The sequence below is a fragment of the Labrus bergylta genome, chromosome 4 (assembly GCF_963930695.1).
Source record: "Labrus bergylta chromosome 4, fLabBer1.1, whole genome shotgun sequence".
NCBI lineage: Eukaryota > Metazoa > Chordata > Actinopteri > Labriformes > Labridae > Labrus > Labrus bergylta.
The window spans coordinates 19,593,890-19,610,665 of NC_089198.1; the positions used below are offsets into that span (position 1 = coordinate 19,593,890).

The following is a 16,776-nucleotide window of genomic DNA, read 5'->3' on the forward strand; positions in this document are numbered from 1 at the left end:
TGAATACAAAGTAACACAATGTGGAAAATAAAACCCAGAGATGTTTGTTAAGTAGGCTATGCAGTTGACCTTTTGACTTGCACAAGTCCTCACATAACACCCACACACGCAGCTCTCAGGGCCGATCGATGCAGACACAGAGGACAGTGGTGCTGCTGGTGGAGAGAAGAGTGCCTAAGAGTAAAAGAGAAACAGAAACACTGAGGCAGACTTAGAAAGGCATCGAGCATGCAGTACATTAGTGTTGTCGCTGCCCTTGGGCGACAGAGCATGGAGGATGATTAGCAGCAGGAGAGAAAACTCTGGCTCTTGCTATCTCATACATACATAAATACACACTATATTAAATCATGGCCTCAGACAGACACCTGGATGACTCAGGTGAGCAGCTGAGGAAACCAAAAAAAACTGCACATAAGACGGAAAAAGGTTTTGCTTAAGAGAAAAATGATGACTAAATCTCTCCTGCATGAGGCCTGTGCCCTGCTCTGTGGTTATGTAACTTAAGTCCAGTCAAGTTAAATCTAACTGCTGGGGTGTCTGCCATTGCACATCAGTCAGTCCAGCTAAGAGAGCAAAAAAACAAAAGTGAGGACTGCAGAATTTCAATCTATTTAAATGTTGACAGGGAGGAAATGGCTGTTAGACAAGCCTAACTGAAGAAAAGAGGGTAGAAAAGAATGATGTTCGGAGGATGATGATAAGAGAATAAAAGCTGAAATAATGTCTCGACAAGCATGCTCTACTTTCCTTTGCAAGGCAGAGTTGTCCGGTTATCATGTAGGCTCATCAAAACAGCATCCTGAACATTTGAAAAGTGGTCAGTTTGAAACATAAAAGTCAGCAAGCGATAACTTAACTAACCAAGTCATGGGCTCAAGACGAGTCAAGTCTCAATTGGCTAGCTAGCTAACTACTGTACTGCTAAAGAATAGCAGTGTCAACAGAATCCATCCTACAGAAAAGCTGTTCATATAAACGTGATAATCTACTGAAAAGACCTCTCGTGGGCACAACTTTTTTTTGCCAACAACAATGGACTTATCAAGTTACACAAGCGTTAAAAAGAAAGAAGAGCTTTCTGAAAGATTGCTCACGTTTTTTTCAAGTCTTAAAAATAGGCGGTAATTAGATCTCTGTGGAGAATTAAAAATAAATGATTTCTACTTTATCAACGTGGTCCCCCCCCCCCCCCCCACCACACACACCCCACCACCCTCCAGTCATCAGCCTTCCTGCCTGTCTGCAGGCCTCGCTGTCTCTCTGGTCTATATTTAAGCAGCAGAGAGCACAGGACCTGAGACTCATCTCATGTTTCCTCAACAAATAACACGCAGAGTGAGCTATCACTTGAATGATCGTGTGTGTACACACCCAGTGTTCGTGCTCGACAGCTGTGTCAAACACTGTGAATCTGCATTAGCAGCTTTTGTCAGGAATCCAAAGCAGGCATGGCGCAGTCCCCCAAAAGAAGGGGGGACTATGACTGACATATTAATAAGCTTTAACACTGATTTTACATGCAGGCTGGTGCTGCTCTTATGTACTGTGTCTAGACATGCCAGTTTGTCTTGCTAATGTGTAACACTTGCAGGCTTGTCCTGCACTACAGAATCAGACTGTTGAATCTATGTGAAGAAAAGACAGAACAGTTAAAGACTGTGAGATGTAAAATTGCTTTATAAAAGATGAAGGATTCAATTATGAACCGCACAAGAACAGAAGCTGATAGAAGCAGCCTCAGAATATAACAACATAGACAGAGGAAAAAGTTCAATGATGATTCTTGACTTGAGTTCATATCAGTCCATAATGAAGGCAATCAAGCTGACAGTATAAAAATACAATAAAAACAAATCACCAACAGGGAAAGACTTCATTGGAAAATACTTTTAAGTAACCTTTAACTATTCCTGGCATGAAGGTCTATTTCTAACCCAATTGTTAAAAAAGTTAATAATAAAAGTTAAGTGTATAAAAAAAAGCTAATAATAAAAGTTAGAGGAATGGTAGTGGTCATACAAGAATTCTGTGTTGTTTTGGTGAGACGTTTGTAGGGCCTTTATCATGGGTCAAACTTACTTGTTAATCTTTGGGTACATGTTTTTTTTTTACAATTCATTCAAATAATTGAGTTAATCTACAAGTCTATATTAGACATGAAGTCTTCCTCATCCTCATGTTGATATGTGGAGACCCTTGTAGGTTGGTCTTTACTTTCTTCAAGTAGCTTTTTCTCCAGAGCTGCATCTTCAGGGCTGAGCTCCTCTCCTTTGGTCATAACATAAACAAAATACTCCAGGCCTTCTCCATAACTGTACTTCTTGATAGACCAGTTATAATCAGTTTTAGCATAGAGACGTTTCCTAAAGAAGGGATCGGCAAAGGTGACCGAGACAAAGCGTCCTCCAGGCTTCAAACAGCGACTGATCTGGGAAAACAAAAACAGAGAAGATGAACGTTATTAGAAATGAGTACCAAAACATCCTCTACTAACGGTTTCCTTCATAGTGTCTTCAATCTTCACTGAGATCTTTTCTATGTTTGATAACTGAATATGAAAAGCTGGACTTTTACGCAATAATTAACTCAAAAATGCTGATCAGGCACATTTGATTAATTTCATATTTTCACATCATATAAACATTGCAGAGGAAACAGAAATACATATTGAATGCAATTATTTTTGTATAGATTCTTGCAGGTTGTAAAGGGATCTACATGCTAAAACTACATGGTTGAATTACTCAGGTGCCTTGTTGCCAGTTTGGTAAACATGATATTGCAGGACCTTCCGGAGAACAAGCATGAGGACTCAGATAATCATATACATTGTAAACAAAGTCCCAGGTTGATATAATTCATTTAGAAGACATAGCTTTGGGGTTTGTTTACAACCATCTTTATCTTATTACTGTTTTTTTGCCATCCACATGTGATAATTACATTACAATGGCATCATAAGGGAAAATTAGATCTACAAAAATAATTTGTTTTCAACTCATACTTCCTTTAAGAAAACTTTTAGGTTTGATGCAGTCCTCAAAAAGAAAGTTGTAAAAACTATAAAAACTGAATTATTTGTTAAGAGATCGTGCAATGCGACTTCACCTATGTAACAGAAGAACACTGTCAAATATCAATTTCCCTCAATTTGGCATTTTTCCAATCCTGCACATGCATTGCCTCTCTGTTAGCCAAGAGTTAGCGGCAAGCTGTAAGTCCACAGTGCTGGCTGCTCAGCCAAGTGGACTGATAACACAGTGTGACGGCACCAAAAACCATGAGGGTCTCTCCATATGAATAATTGTTATTCTAGGTCCATCAACACTACAGTGTGTTGGTGCTTGGAGTGAGAAACACGTGTGCATCAGGACACAGTAAGCTTCAGAGGACTGCAGAGCTCAGGCAAACAAGAGTACACACACACACACAAATAGACACAAACACAAGCGTGCAGAGGCACAGAGTTAGGCTTGGAGTTTCTCCAGAGACAGAAGTGTGTGTGGGAGTGAAAGGACACAAACTGCAGAACACTGAGCTATGGGCAACAAACTTTTAGTATTTCAAGCAACAAACATGTAAACGAGGTCAACATATTGCTTTATTGCAGGCACACAGCAGATTGAAACACAACAAGCGAGCATAAAACCAGCTGTTATGTATCTATTTATTTTAAAAGTTGTGCACTGAAGGCTTTGACTTGATGTCGATTTAAATCCCCAATCTGGTGACCCTACATCATTCTGCTCTAAGGAGAAAACTAACTCATTGGGTTGTTTGTACATCTTTAAATCATTTTCAATGAAGCTGTTTGGCGTTAAGCCCAGGATGAAACAATAGTGCCATGACAAAATAGTGTTGGGAGGGAACTTGTTCTTGGGCAACCATTAGCATAATCTAATGAAATCATGGCATCATTTTGCTCATCGTACCCTAGAGGTGGTGCCTGCCGGTACCACAGGCAGTCTATTAGCTGAAAGCGGCTGGTGCGGGGATGAGCTAGTTTAGTCCGGTGTCACCGTTGCATGCTGTTACTTTTCGAAAACGATGTGACAAATAAATTGAGAATGAATGCAATATATGAGCCAATCAGCTAATGTCTGACTATGATACAGCCTTTGGGAGCAATGGATCATTTTTCAGGGCTTCCTGTGTAGCCAGTGGTGTGTGATAAAGGAGTTCCTTCTTTACTGTGCGCTGCCTTGGAGCAGAGTAGCAGTTTGAATGGAGTTGGAGCTGAGAGAGGACTTCTAGGAGCAGCTTGTTTGCTACATTTGCACACAGTTGTCTGCTCATAGACATAAAGTAAAATCAATGCCTGAAAGGAAGCCAGGATTTCATTACGGCCTATGTGCTCCACGTCTTTTGCCCTCCACACGGACTGTTTTCCTGCTAATAATCAAATCCCTATAAAAGGCTGCTACTTCTCATACAACAAACAGAACGCTTCCCACTCCAAAACCCTGTTATTTGCCTACAGATTGTGCATGTGTCTACATGTTAGAGATGATCCAACATGTAGAGACACGTAGTTAACCACTGTCCTTACAACGTTGTAATGTACGTTTATACACATATGCCTCTCATATTGTTAAGCCATACAATGAAAGAACCCAAATCGTTCTCAGAGCTTGCCATGTTGAGCTTGCAGGTTTCTAGTTTAGAGGTTATTGTTGTCTCACACTACTTCTGGAGCTTTGAACACAAATGACCTGTGCCCTCACTTAAACCTTTAAAATACTCTATAAGGCTAAAAGATATATATAACAAACAAAAAAAAAAAAACGATTGCAGGAAAGCCTGCAGCAAATGAGCTAACAAAGGATGTTCTTTGAATCATTGTGTCAGCAGCCAATAATGCTGCACTTACAAGTGCACATTAGCAGACAGACAAAAGGTGAGACCTCAGATTATTGTGATCATGACGACATGCAGAACATGTGGCTCAGAAACCAAGGAGACGGACCATTTCAGGCTTTCAAAAGAACAGTACATTACAGCTTACAGTGTTCCTACTGTAGCTATGGCTTAAGGCTAACATAAGCTAGTATTTAGAAGTACACTTTGAAAATACGAAACAAAGACAGACGCTGTTGGCAAGGTTACAAAACCGTACAGTACCATAACTAAAGGTTGCCTATCTGTTGTTGCAGAGTGGACTATTTCAGATTTATATATATATATATATATATATATATATATAAATAATATATACATATATAAATCACTGGATTATATTTTAACTGATTCATACTGTGTACATCCTTGTATGAAGCTGGTAAATATGGAGCTATAATGTAATACATTATGTTACTATATGATGCTTTGTTGTTATAATAACCAGATAAAGCTGTTATTAAATCCATGGACAGAAAAGTTTAATGGTAAATAGTCAATGGACTTCAGCTTGAATAGCACTTTTCTAGTCTTCTGACTACTCAAAGCTCTTTTTCTCGGCATGTCACATCTACTCATTCACAACTATTCACACTAACTAATCTTATTCATGAACATTCACACGCCGCCACCGACGAAACAGTGGGAGCAATTCAGGGTTAAGTGTCTTGCCCAAGGACACATCGGACATGTTGCTGCAGGAGGGATCGAACCCCCAACCTGAGACAACTAACTACCAAGTGAGCCACAGCCGACCCCAAAATGTAGTGAAGTAAAAGGATCAAAAAATATAAAACTGAAGTAAAGTTAGCTTTGGACCAAGGTTACAGAACTTCACTTCTAACAGTTAAGACTTACCTGAGACTCTTCACAAATATAAAGAACATCATTTATAATCTCTAAAATTGAGTTAAACAATCATTTCAACAGGTAAGGACTAGTGAGGTATCACAATTGAGTAAACTCATGTACTGATGAAGACCTGTGAGATAGAGTTGAAAGCTCTGGAGACAGCGAGTAGGTGACCCTCCTGTTAGACGGTTTGTGTTTCAATTTAACAGAGCAGTCAACACCACATGGACATTTACTGCTCCAAGTGAATGATTTCCTGATACAAACATGTCAAATCAGTTCTAGAGACATCATTTATGAGATAATTATGACACTTGAACGTCGCACACTGTAGATGCAGTGTATAAATATAGAGTGAGAAGCTCATACAAGGTCTCTCCATGGGGATGCTCCATGCCTGGCCTTTGAAGGCAGAGCTCACGTGTGGCTGTCAGAAAGAGGGGATGATCCTGTCATGTATCCAGGGTAAAGTAGTAGTGGTGGTCTCTAAAGTGAGCTGTGGAGGAGCACAGTGGCTCCCGCCGATGCTGTCTCGACTTCTTTGGAGAGAAGAGTCGCTCTGAGACGAGCACGTGTATGCTGCTCGGCTCACATGATTCAACTCCACCAGCAAGCAGCCCAGACATGAATTATTCACTCTCTTCTGTGACATGGAGCAAAAGCGAGAGCTAGGGTGGAGGGGTCTCTGAATATGGGATAAAATGAGTAATTCAATGCACAGAAATAGGAGATAAAAGGGTGGAGTGATGTGCAAGAGGGAGCTCTTAACCAAAACATGGCGGAGAGGCCATTTACAGGATAGTGGATTTCATTTGATTTTTTAAACCTTGATTTTTCACATTTAAGAGGTGGTCCAGATATTTTAGCCTTTTCCTAACAAAACGAATGTCCTGTACACAGAAAACAACATATTTATTCCTTAATTGCAGTTTTTATGAAGAGACATATGACACAGCACAACCTCTGGTGTACCTTCTCTCAAAAACTGTGAGCTTTACTTGTTATACCCTGCTAGCCAGAGGCAAGAAACAAATGTTAGACACATCAGCTGAAAGATATAAACGACAGCTCTTCAGATGTTTTATGTCGTTTCGGTTTTACTTTTGAAAATGACTACTACCTTTATCCATCTAACTTGACTAAATTAAGATACAAGGTTAACCCTACCTTTTATCTGACCATCAAGTGCTGAACCTTTTGTTGTCTTATTGACCTCCTAATGTGAAAAAAAAAAGAAAGAATCAGAAATACCACAGTGAGGGGCGCTGATGAGCTAGAGGGTAGTTACCGCGCCCCATGTACAGAGACTATAGTCCTCAAAGCTGGCCGCCTTGGTTTAACTTTGACTTGTGGTCAAATTATGGGTTTACAGATATTACATTCTCCAACAAATCCGTCTGTCTGCCCGATGCTACTGTGCAGGTTGAGTAGGGTTGCATATGAAGCTTTTTCTGCTGAAAATTGCTGGACTGAATAAGACTTTAATATACAGAAAACATAGATTAAAGATGCTAATACACTCTGCAGATACTAGGGTTGATTCTGTTTAACTGTAGTTCAACTACAGTAAGTGACCTATTCACATACGAAAGGGTTCTTATTTTTGTCAGTGCCAGAAATAAATGTGGTTTAATACTAATGATAAAAGTAGACAACTTCATATCCCTTTTTCTGAGAGACAAAATGCATTATGGCATTGTCCTTAGAACTACTTCAGAAACCAGGAAGAAGAGTCAAAGTACATTTCAGGTGGAGCCCTCCAGATGCTTTTGTGAAAATGTAACCCGGTGAAACAAAGTGCACCATCCTGACTTCACAACCTCAGCCATTATTCATGACATTGAGATGTATAGGTGCACCCTCTGTACCTGTGCAGTGTAATGCCGTCACTGTTATTCAAGAGGACACTGAGCTATATCAAACACCTCAAGTAGGACTACGTCTGCCTGTCAGATAAGTCGGTGGAGGACAGTTTGAACAGGAAGTTCACTCATGTTTACAAGATTTCAAACATACTGACATACATCACATCACCCAGTTCCACTTAACGTGTTTGGAGGATACATTATTGCCCGAGTTTCTCACAATCAGGCAAATGCAGAAATTCCTTTCGGGGAGGAGGATGATGCACCGAGTGTGGTGAATCATAATTATAATTGCTGTGTGTGAATAAACACGAGCACTACGACAATGTCTCTGGTACTATGTAAATGATCAACCCACGCATCAGAACGGTGGAATAATTATGATAAAGGATCAACAGTGGCAGGTCTGTTTCAGATTTGTGCTCCAAATAAGCTGTGACAAATCCAGAAATGACACGTGCAGCCTCTTATCTTAGTCAACAGGTGTGTGAGAGCTGGCTGGCTGTGACACCCAAACACTGGAGTGATGAAACAACATCCCCAAAACACTGAGTCAGTGTTCAGTCCGCCCCCTCTCAGTCAGACATCAGTAAACTGATCCTAAGTGGGCCATGGGGCTTCTCGAAGAGGACAGAGGAAACCTCTCTGTTAGCACCACCTTCACACACTCACAGTGAACGGGTTCTATTCCTCAACAAACACAACATGGTTCCCTGAGTCACACACCCAGACAGAAACGCACACACACACACACACACACACACACACACACACACACACACACACACACACACACACACACACACACACACAACAACATGGCCTCTGCTAAATTATTCAGTGTGGTCGCGGAGGCTCACATCTAAGTGACCCGACCTGTCTTGAGCGGAGTGAAACAAAGAGGTAATATGAGATCAAGAGTCAAGATCCCCCTTTAGGAATTCCAGGTAGGCCCACTTCTGTTTCAAGATGTTTGAGGATATTTCTGTTAATAATCATTAAGTTTTCCATTACGGTTGATACCGCTGATTCTTAAAGAGAAACTTGTCATGCCCAAATTTATCTCTACTGGGGATCAGAGGAGTCAGGTTTTGTTTGTTTTTTTACCAATTGTGCTGCGTTGAAATTTTCATACGGACATTTATATTCCCAAGCAGATGAATTCTAGAGACGTTGTTGGTTTGCTGACCTTAAATCTTGCACAACCAGTAGGTAGACATTTTTGTATTTTAGTGAAACTGCTTCACAGTAATTCAATGTTCTTCAATGATATCTGGTGCAGGTGACACTGAAGCCCAGACCATGTATCCTAATAATCCTCGCTGTTTCATACAGCCACACCAGCAGGTTCACAGTTTTATCTTATCCCATTATATTTTAAGTAGTCAATGGGCTGGTACCAAGATATGTACAGATAATCCTGATTTTAAAACATTCTTAATAATAAATTATATAAAAATTAGTTATTTTTTCTTTGTATATAATAAGTGTCATATTTTTATTGGTTTGTTCTTGATTGTTCTTATATTTGGTGAACAATTTTATGATTCCTGAGGATGAATTGCAAAAAATGTGTAAATCCTATAACTTTTTTTCTCCAGCAACATCAGGCTAAAATTCAATTTGTGTCTTTTACTTTGATTCCTTATCTCCAGAGACTCTTGAAAGAACCTTAAACCATTATCCAGTCTGGGTGCTCGAGACAGGCCCCGTCTCTACTTTTAAGAGCAGGTTATTATTTGGAAAAAGACGATTTTCTGGGTACAAAAATGAAAGCCAGGTAATCGCTTGAAATATACATGACAAGGAAAGCTCAGCTCAATCTTTAATTTGTGGAAGTCACGAGGTTTGAAATATCTCACAGCCAATATACTACAATTTTAATTTATAGGAATTTTACTCCCCAGAAAAGCTGAGTAGTAGTGTTAACATGCTGCCATTAGTCTCTTGGTCTATGTAACTTTTTGACAATCTGCAGTGATATGATATGTCGAGCTGATGCTGCATTTTGTTGGGTTTAAAATCCAGCTAAAGAAAAACATTATATATTAATTCCAAATATATCTTCATTTCATCAACTATTTAGTGCCTCAACAGGACATAAGTAGCCGTTTTCTATCAGCCTATTAAGAATGAGTTTGGTACACATGCCCCGAACAGTCTTTTTATTGGGATGAACAAATACACCTGATTAAATCTTTGAAATATTTGCTCTGTATATTTCAGTCCAAGTCCCTGTCTGACCTTTCTGCATCACTCAGAGAGAAGATCAGCTGTCCATCCAAGGACAATGACATTTCTCTGTAGGCTGTCTTTTCCAGGTGATAATCCTTAATATCTCTTTTTCACTGACCAAATAGCAGTACTCACACTGTTCCCTCCATTATCTCCTCTGTAAGAAGAGGTTTGCTTTAAGGTACTGTACATGAAATAAACATAAAAGGTATGTTTCAGGCTCCTAAAGCAGTAAACTCACACTCATCTGTTTCAGTTCTCCTGCATCAATAAATGTCTATAGAAGACTTGTGACTGCAGTCCACATGTTCACTAGATCGTCTCAGAAAACTGAAATGTTTAACATCTTAGATCCCAAAAAAAGGCCACTTGCTGGCTTTTTATCTTGAGCTTCAAACCATTCCTTACAGCCTTCATCTTTACTTTGACACACCCTCAACTCTATTTGCTGCTGAATACCATGAGATGTCCTTAAATGCTGAAATAAGGATACAAAGCCTACTTGTGCTCAAGTCTCGTGTGAGTAGTTATTAGCTGGTTACAGAGAGGGACACTCTTTATGATCTAGAAACAAGACTGATTATTTCTGTGTGTCACAATGAATGCCTGAAGCCACTCTCATGGATTGGGTGCCATACGGAGCACCCTGCTGGAACAGCCTTTTCTTGGGTACATTTTTCACAGCAAAGGGCGTCGATGAGTGAGGCTTTTGACTTTTAAAGAAAGCAGGACGAGGTTGTTTGTAAAAAAAACACTACTTGCACGAGCACAGGACAAAATCTGCGAATGCTTTCTCCACAGGGGGAAAAAGGCACAAACTGAAAGTTCATCACAGGAGCTTTCCACATGCTCACCTGAGGATTAAGTGGGACCATCTGAAACGACTCCAGGACATCTATCACAGGCCAAATGGCCTACAGGAGCTACACATATGACCTCATATTAAACAGACAAACAAATTAGGATTCAATAAAAATAAAATAAAAAAAACCTATAAAACTTGATAAGACAAAACTTAAAGCCATGATTCAATTTGAAGATTAAATTGGTATAATCTGGGGCGCCGATGGCCTAACACCACAGGTTTGGAGGCTATCATACGCCAAGCAGGCGTCCCAGGTTCAAATCCAACCCAACCCGTGGCTCCTTTCCCGCATGCCATTCTCCACTCTCTCCCTGGTTTCCTACTCTATCACTGTGCTATCAAATAAAGACATTTAAAGCCCCCCCCACCAAAATCATAATAATAATAATGGTAAAGCCTGACAATTGTGAGGTGACTGTAACAAAATTCAGCTTTGGATGTGATAATTTCTTGTCTTATCCCGTGTAAGGTGTCACTATGAAGGACAATATCTTGGAAACCTCTGGATACCCTGACAGAACAACAACAGCAGCAACCTACCATTTAAATCTTTCTGTATGAAAACTTTTAAGCAATGTTCTGCCAAGTTGACCTATAGAAAGGTAAATCAGTCTCATATGAATAACTAAAGGATGAAGAAGCAAAAATGTAGGATGTATTGCTGTTATCAAGATGGACAGCGAAGCCAGTCTATTTAAATGTATTTCCAATCACTTGTTATATCATGGGAATCATTAAGAAGAGGAAGTGTGACTGATGACTGATGAGAGTCTGCTAACTAAGCTGCTTTGCGTCTAAATCCACGAACAATAAGAGTTTATGACCCTGTGATCATCTCTAAAGAATGTCACCTGAATTTAAACCCGAAACCCCCGAAAACACAGTGGCTTTCCACATGAAACTCATTTATTGTTTGTTCTGAGGCCACGATGGAAGCTGAAATGTGCGGCATGCAGAGGTGTATCGTCCGTGTGGGTCTGTGTGTTTGTGCACCCACCTGACAGTGTGTGATGCAGAGCTGATCAGTGGGTAGAAACAACAACAGGGTGCTATCTGTGGTCAGCAGACTTTTATGGATCACATCCTACAGCCTTCCTCAAAAAATACTGCAAACAAACAATGCCCCACGCAGGCACAAAGCGCACAAACTTACCACGCACAAATGAACGCACACTTGAACTGGGACAGAGAGAAAAGCAGGGAGGTGGTGTACTCTTTATGTAGGTCATATTTCAGATAATAATTTATAAATTCCCTCCCATCTTCACTGTGGTTGTTTACTAGTCTCATGCAGACCTCCCCTGCTCTCACCCTGCCTCTCCTCTCCTCCCCTCCCCTCCCCTCCCTGAAGGAATGTGAATTTGAAAATCGCCCTCCTCTTCTCTTTTACATTTCACCTCACCCATAGCCTGCAGCCAGGCATGTGAATGGCAAAAAACGTGGAACTGTCTTGGGGAGATAAAAAAAAAAAAAGAAAGCAAAGGAGTGGGTGAGAGGAACATGGAGGGGAGAAAAGGAGGGGGGGGAGAGAATGAGGTCTCTATGCCGCTCTACTAACAAGGCAGATCTGCTCTTCTGCATCTTCAGTTTCCCTCATCCCTCCGTCCTTATTTCATCCACCACTTCTTCCTCTGTTATCCACAAACGACTCCCCTCAGGGCCTGAAAGTGTTAATGCTACGAGGCTCCATCTGCCTTGAGAAGCTTGACAGAATGCATGTAGAAGTGTAAATTTTGTCGGAGCGAGTGGGATGGCGCTGCACGAGCAAAGTGTCATCCTCGAGGTTGTGTCCCCTTGTGAATTTGACAGAAAGTCAATGACCCATACTAAAACTTAATTCAGATAAAAATCAAATCAAATTTTTCCCCGACTGTTATTGCTCCATGCGCAATAAACATGCATAAAAGTCATCACAAATTAACTTATACAGACCCCTTTTTTCCTAACTTACAGCCCCAGTGATGGATAAAGAGGAAAAACGTGAGAGAGATGGATTCCCTCCGACTCCCCGCCCGCCCACCTTTCCTCCCCCAAATTTCCTCTCAGCCACTCTCCTCTCCCCCTCTCTCCTCACACCCCACGTTGTCCGCCCACCGACTGCACAGATTAATTATACATCAGAGACCTTCCCTCCTTTGCTCTACATGTCTATCCACTCATGCCTTGTGTTTGGGTGAACATTCAGAAAAAGCTGCTCCAAAATTGAGATTTCTTGGTTCGATACTTTCTTGAATTTCTGCTCCGATAAGAATATCTGAGTGCATGCTGTGTGGGTTTGCGGAGGCTCGTTGCTACAGTAGGAAGACAACAACATCCTGCCTTTTCAAGTGGGCGCATCCCTCCCTCACACCTCCTGTTGTCATGGAGACAAGGTTTAGCGCTGGTCAGGGTAATGTATGTAGGTCAGAATGGGACACCTGTCAAAACAAACACACCATGCGGCACAGGAGTTCAACTCATGCCTTCATTAGGCGAGGAGAACGCCAGAAAGTTTGGGATAACAAGCAGCAGAAAAAAAACTCTTAACAACACCCAAACTGTGCTGAATGTTTGCAGGGGAAATAGGCAACATTTCTCTGGGATTTAAAACTCGACAAGCACAAGCGCGTGTCAGGAAATCTTTTATTGTCTAATTAGTGTGCTGACTTTAGGTGAAAGCAGGAGTTCGACAAAGAAAGAGAATTCATATACGTATCTTGACTCTACATGAACCTCTGAAATGGGTCACTGCTGATGCGTTAACAAAGAGCCTGAACGCTCTGCCTTGGTCATTACCCTCAAAATGAGGGAAAACTCCAGTCTTCAGGGGAATCTCAGCAGTGTGCCCGCGCTCTGAGATGCAATGTCAGTGCTGGTGTGTGTGTCCTGTGTCCATGGATCCCTGTCTAACCGAGCAGCCACATCCACCCCCCCCCCCCCCTTCATGGCGATTTGGCACGCCAAGCTAAAATTAAAACCTCCTTTTCTTCCCTTTCATCAAAAATAACCACCTCTGGCTTTTATCTCGCCTTATCTCATCCATTCCCTCTTGCTGCCTCCTCACCCTTTTCTGCCTTCTCCCCTTCCATTGGGGACCGGAGAGAGGCTTGCTTTGATTACTGAACTACTTTTCACACCGGCGGAGAAAGACAGAGACACACTTCAGACTCCAACATCCATTTGGTTGTCTTTCATCTTGTGAAAAACTTGCCTTATCCATGGTCACTGCTCTGTAGCCCTAACAGAAACAAATCAGCATTTCACTGAAGTCAAATATTCAAAAAATGATCAAGCACTGCTGGCTATTTTGGTGCAGTATGATGAAAAAATGATGCAGGCTCTGAGAAAAACTTTGGATGGAAAGGCACAGAGTCAGCGAATGTGTAATTAAAAATCTCATCTTCCCCTCAGAACAATTTAAAGAGCTGCTCACACTCAGAGGAATAAGAGCCACACAAACTGGAGCGAAACATGAGCGGCTGGTACAGTGACACGTTTGGCTGAGAAGCAGGAGGAGTAAAGGCAGGGAGGGTGTTCCCCTCTTTTTGGCCTGCTTTATCTCGCTCCCTCTGCTCCTCGGTTTTCTCCGCGTTTTAATCTGATGCTACCTTGTACAACCCAGGACACTTATTACACTTGTCAAGCCCTTACTCGCACTTCTTTGTAATTATCCATTAAGTTCTTGTGGGTAGACTTACATCAGCAGCTACTGGGTAATTAGTTTATTGTGTTGCAATCCTCCATTTGCAACACTAAGAGGTAACAACACAGCAGGTAATGATTAGCTACTGTATATGATGTTTTAGCTGCAAATGGCTAATGCATTATACATTACACGGACAGAAATGAAAAAGTCAATCAACAGAATGATGTCAGGGTTTAGTCAAGAGCCAAGACAGTAAAAGTATTGTTCTCTGTTCTTTAAAGTAGACAGAGATAGAGAGTTTGGCAGCAGCAGGAGACTGAGGGAGCCACAGAGAGAGAAGGCGAGAAGGCGGGAGGCAGGAAAAGAAGTTAAATGGGCCAGTGTGTCTGGCTACTGAGGGGTCCCCTACGGGACAGAGAAGGGGGACAGGACAGCCCGTCGGAGGTTCCAGCACACTAACACAGTCTTAACTGGGCCGCTGGAGCAGGGAAGCCTCAAAAACTTAAGCCAAAAAAAAAAATGTCAACATGAACATGAAACGTCTGTGGAAGCTATTACACAATGATAGCTCTCTTTTAAAACGACGTAAATCGCTTATAACATGAAAAGACATTTCGGACCAATGACCATCATCGTTACCAGAAACTAGCCAGAGACACTGATTCCTGAAAGGTTCCTGCAGTGAAAACATGACTAAGAATGATTGAGAGTTGAATTAAAAAATGTAGTGGGCCGTAGTAGACCCTAATGTGTTATTTGATTAGAATTAAAATGTGTCAGCAATCATTACCGGCTCAGCATTCAGGCCACATGCCAAGAAAGACTTTCCCGACAGGTCACAACATGGGGATCCCACAAGGATAGTTTCTCTTCCCTTGCTGTCTTCAACAATTCAAATTCAAATTTTAGCACTACGATGAGGCACAATTACTCATCAGTACAGCAAGTTATTGTCTTTAACTTTCATAGTTTCCCATTGGGGAGTAAAGACAGGTAGTATACTGCTACCAATGAGCCTGTTGGGGTAAAACACTGATGCTAGAGTGTGTTCAAGTAATAACTGTAACAGGTCAATTTATCATGCTTGGCTAGAAGACACTGCTACATGTACTGTGTCCTTCATTAAGTTCACAGTTGGTGGAACTTCTGAGCTTCACATTATAGAGCCTGTAGTTTTCTAGCATCACTTTGTTTTATGTAAGTTTTGCTGAATAACTGTAACACTAATTGACTGAGTAACTGTTGAGAGAATTAGAGGTAGAAAACACTTCAATAAAAAAAAATACAGGACTGCAGCAGACGTGGGCAGCCCTGTTTCCATGACAACCTGATAAAAAAAAAAATCGAAACAACTTCTGCTCAGTTTATTCTTAAAGTTTGGGTGCAAAGAACCAAGCCTGCTCCTCTACTTGTGCTGTTGAAATACGAAACGTAACTGCAGCCCGAGGTGTTTGGCCCTAAAGTAAAACTAATTCTTGTCACCTCCTCCATTTCTCACAGCTACTGTACTTTAATCTGTTTCCACCACATCCTGTGAAGAGAAAGGACCCTGTTAGAAGTTCATCTATTTAAAAGTAAGATTATGTAAGTTGTTTGGATGGCAATGTGTTGCATTATTTGAGAGAATAACACTTAAAACCCAATGGGATCAAAGCAACATATACTTAAGGAGTATTAACATACACACATTTACTCACATCAGATTTGTTACTGCAGCCAGTCATGCCATCAACGTCTTCTCTTATAGCCTGAGACTTACAGCCTGTAACAGTATTTGTCAAGACCAGCAGCTGTGTATGTTGGTGTAACAAGACAGGAGGAGCAATTAGTGTCAGAGGCTGAAGACTTCAAGCTTTTCATTGGTCGGCATGGAGTCCCTTCTGGGCTTATTAGGGCTCGATGGCAGACTGTAAATCTTATAGCGTGGCAGGTGTCAATCATGAGTGCAAAGACTACTTCTTAGTGTTTTTCTTTTTTCCAGGTTGAAATAACTGAGATGATAGAAATCAAGAATCTAAAGTACAGTGGTGGCTTAAAGTAAGAGAAGTAGATTTTCAGCAGGTGTGCTGAATATACCTGCAGGATAAATCCCAGTAAGCAAAGGGAGAAAATGCAGGCGGCCCATTTCTTCTATGAGTTTATAGGTTTCTCAGGAAGGTCCTTAAGTCGTTCACCTTGACTGCTTAAGCTGCTAAACGACCAACAGAGCAGAATTGTAGTGAGTACATTCAACGAGTGAGTGTTTGTCTTTTGCCAAAGGCGCATCTCATTGAATGGTAGGGTGCCATTTGAGAAGCATGATAATGCAGCAATAGATTCAACCTTAACCTTTGGCAATACTTTAGCAGTAATGTTAATATTTGTTTGATCCAAATAATCTACAACATTTAGAGAACCAGGTGTGGTCCTTTAAAGGTTAAAGGCGAGTGCAATTT

The 16,776-nt window shown here is 41.1% G+C and overlaps 1 protein-coding gene across 2 annotated transcripts in view; it reads right to left on the reverse strand.

Annotated features, from left to right (window-relative positions):
* Positions 1–1,657: 1,657 nt before the first annotated feature.
* Positions 1,658–16,776, reverse strand: part of ece2a (endothelin converting enzyme 2a) — an 84,744-nt gene continuing 69,625 nt past the window's right edge. For both annotated transcript variants that reach the window (XM_020634118.3, XM_020634119.3), the window contains exon 4: positions 1,658–2,431. In XM_020634118.3, the coding sequence (XP_020489774.2) occupies positions 2,141–2,431 (291 nt within the window). In that variant the 3' untranslated portion in view covers positions 1,658–2,140. The remainder of the gene's footprint in view (positions 2,432–16,776) is intronic.